This window comes from Empidonax traillii, unplaced genomic scaffold, assembly GCF_003031625.1.
Source record: "Empidonax traillii isolate 1590-97213 ecotype Southwest subspecies unplaced genomic scaffold, ASM303162v1 scaffold1099:size633499, whole genome shotgun sequence".
Taxonomy (NCBI): Eukaryota; Metazoa; Chordata; class Aves; order Passeriformes; family Tyrannidae; genus Empidonax; species Empidonax traillii.
Window position 1 is genome coordinate 417,321 of NW_020956292.1, and position 1,302 is coordinate 418,622.

Below are 1,302 nucleotides of genomic sequence, written 5' to 3' on the forward strand. Positions count from 1 at the left end.
TTGTTTTTTGTTTTCTAGCCCTGTTAGCCCATGGGTTATATGTTGGGTGTTGGCAGCTTGGTGGGATTTTACTGTATTCATTCATTCATTATATTTGATTTTTTGGGAATGTTTCTCCACAGGACCCCTCAAGAAGGAATTCTGCCCCGCGCTGGAGGAACACAAACCTGCACCTCAAAATGTTTTAAAGCAAGACCTGGTAAGAGTCCTGTTTGGCAGCGAGACACCAAAACTGGTCTGGCTGAGCTGTGACAAAGGAGGGGACAGGCCTCCTCCAGTGGTGCTGTGGCTGATCCCTTGCTGTAATTATTCTGCTGAGCCTTTAGGAGGTGGACCAGGATAAGAAAAATAACAAAGAGCAGGGTGAGGAAGCACCAGCTGTGGCTCCCAGTAGGAAAGGTAAGAGGTTTTTGCTGAACACGCTCACATCACCCACTGGGGCACAAGTCTTGGTCACCTGAGCTGTGCAGAGAGGGGCAGGGAGCTGCCCGTCCCACACCAAAAATTACAAGGGGGTTTTGTTTTAAGGAGATCAAAATGGGTTAGCAGTGGAAAGAAGGACAGTGGTGTCATGCAGAATCTGATTTCTGCAGATACTGGTCCAACCAGCTCTCTGTTCCTCTAGACAGCAGGGAAAAGTTCTTAGGAGCTGCAAAGGAGCTGGGATGCTTGAAAAACTTCTGGCACAGCTGCTCTCCCCAAAGATTTGTAAAGCAGCATCTCTGTGCTATGTGCAATATAGACAAGCAGGATGTTGGTTTTACTTTGACATCTCCCCTGTTCTAGTCCCCTCACCTCTGGCCTTTGAGGCCCACTAAAAGCTACTGATTTTGCATGCCATGTAAAATCGTCAAGCCAAAACATGTCACTAACCATTCCTGTGCTAATAAGATGCCAGTTGAAGCCATCTAAACAAATAACTTTTGGGGCTTTGTACAAGTGGCAGAGCTGGGCTGTCTCACACCCAAAACACCCTGAGTTGCTTTTATTGACAAGAGCTGAACACTGGAAATGTTTCTCAGTGGCTTCTGTTGAAACTCAAAAGACTTTCGCAGGTTGGTTTGGGGAGGTCGTTTCTCAACTTTTGTCTGAAAGATTTTTTTGATTTTTTTTTTTTCTCTTGTCAGGGAGTTCATCCACTGCAGGTGGCATTAAAGGAGACAAAACGAAGCAAAACGAGCCGTAAGTGTTTTGACTTCGAGTGATCAGCTGCAGGTATGAATTTAAAGCTGCAGAGTGTCACATGATTCTTCTTCTTATCCTACAGTGAATCCCCTAGTGAGAAGGAAGTGGAGGTAAGTC

The 1,302-nt window shown here is 45.8% G+C and overlaps 1 protein-coding gene across 1 annotated transcript in view; it reads left to right on the forward strand.

The window, feature by feature from the left end:
- The window catches only part of LRMP (lymphoid restricted membrane protein), a 38,555-nt gene that overhangs the window by 30,877 nt on the left and 6,376 nt on the right, over positions 1-1,302 (forward strand). The window contains exons 27-30 of the mRNA XM_027904899.1: positions 123-199; positions 327-399; positions 1,128-1,182; positions 1,268-1,295. Coding sequence (XP_027760700.1) covers positions 123-199; positions 327-399; positions 1,128-1,182; positions 1,268-1,295 — 233 coding nt within the window. The remainder of the gene's footprint in view (positions 1-122; positions 200-326; positions 400-1,127; positions 1,183-1,267; positions 1,296-1,302) is intronic.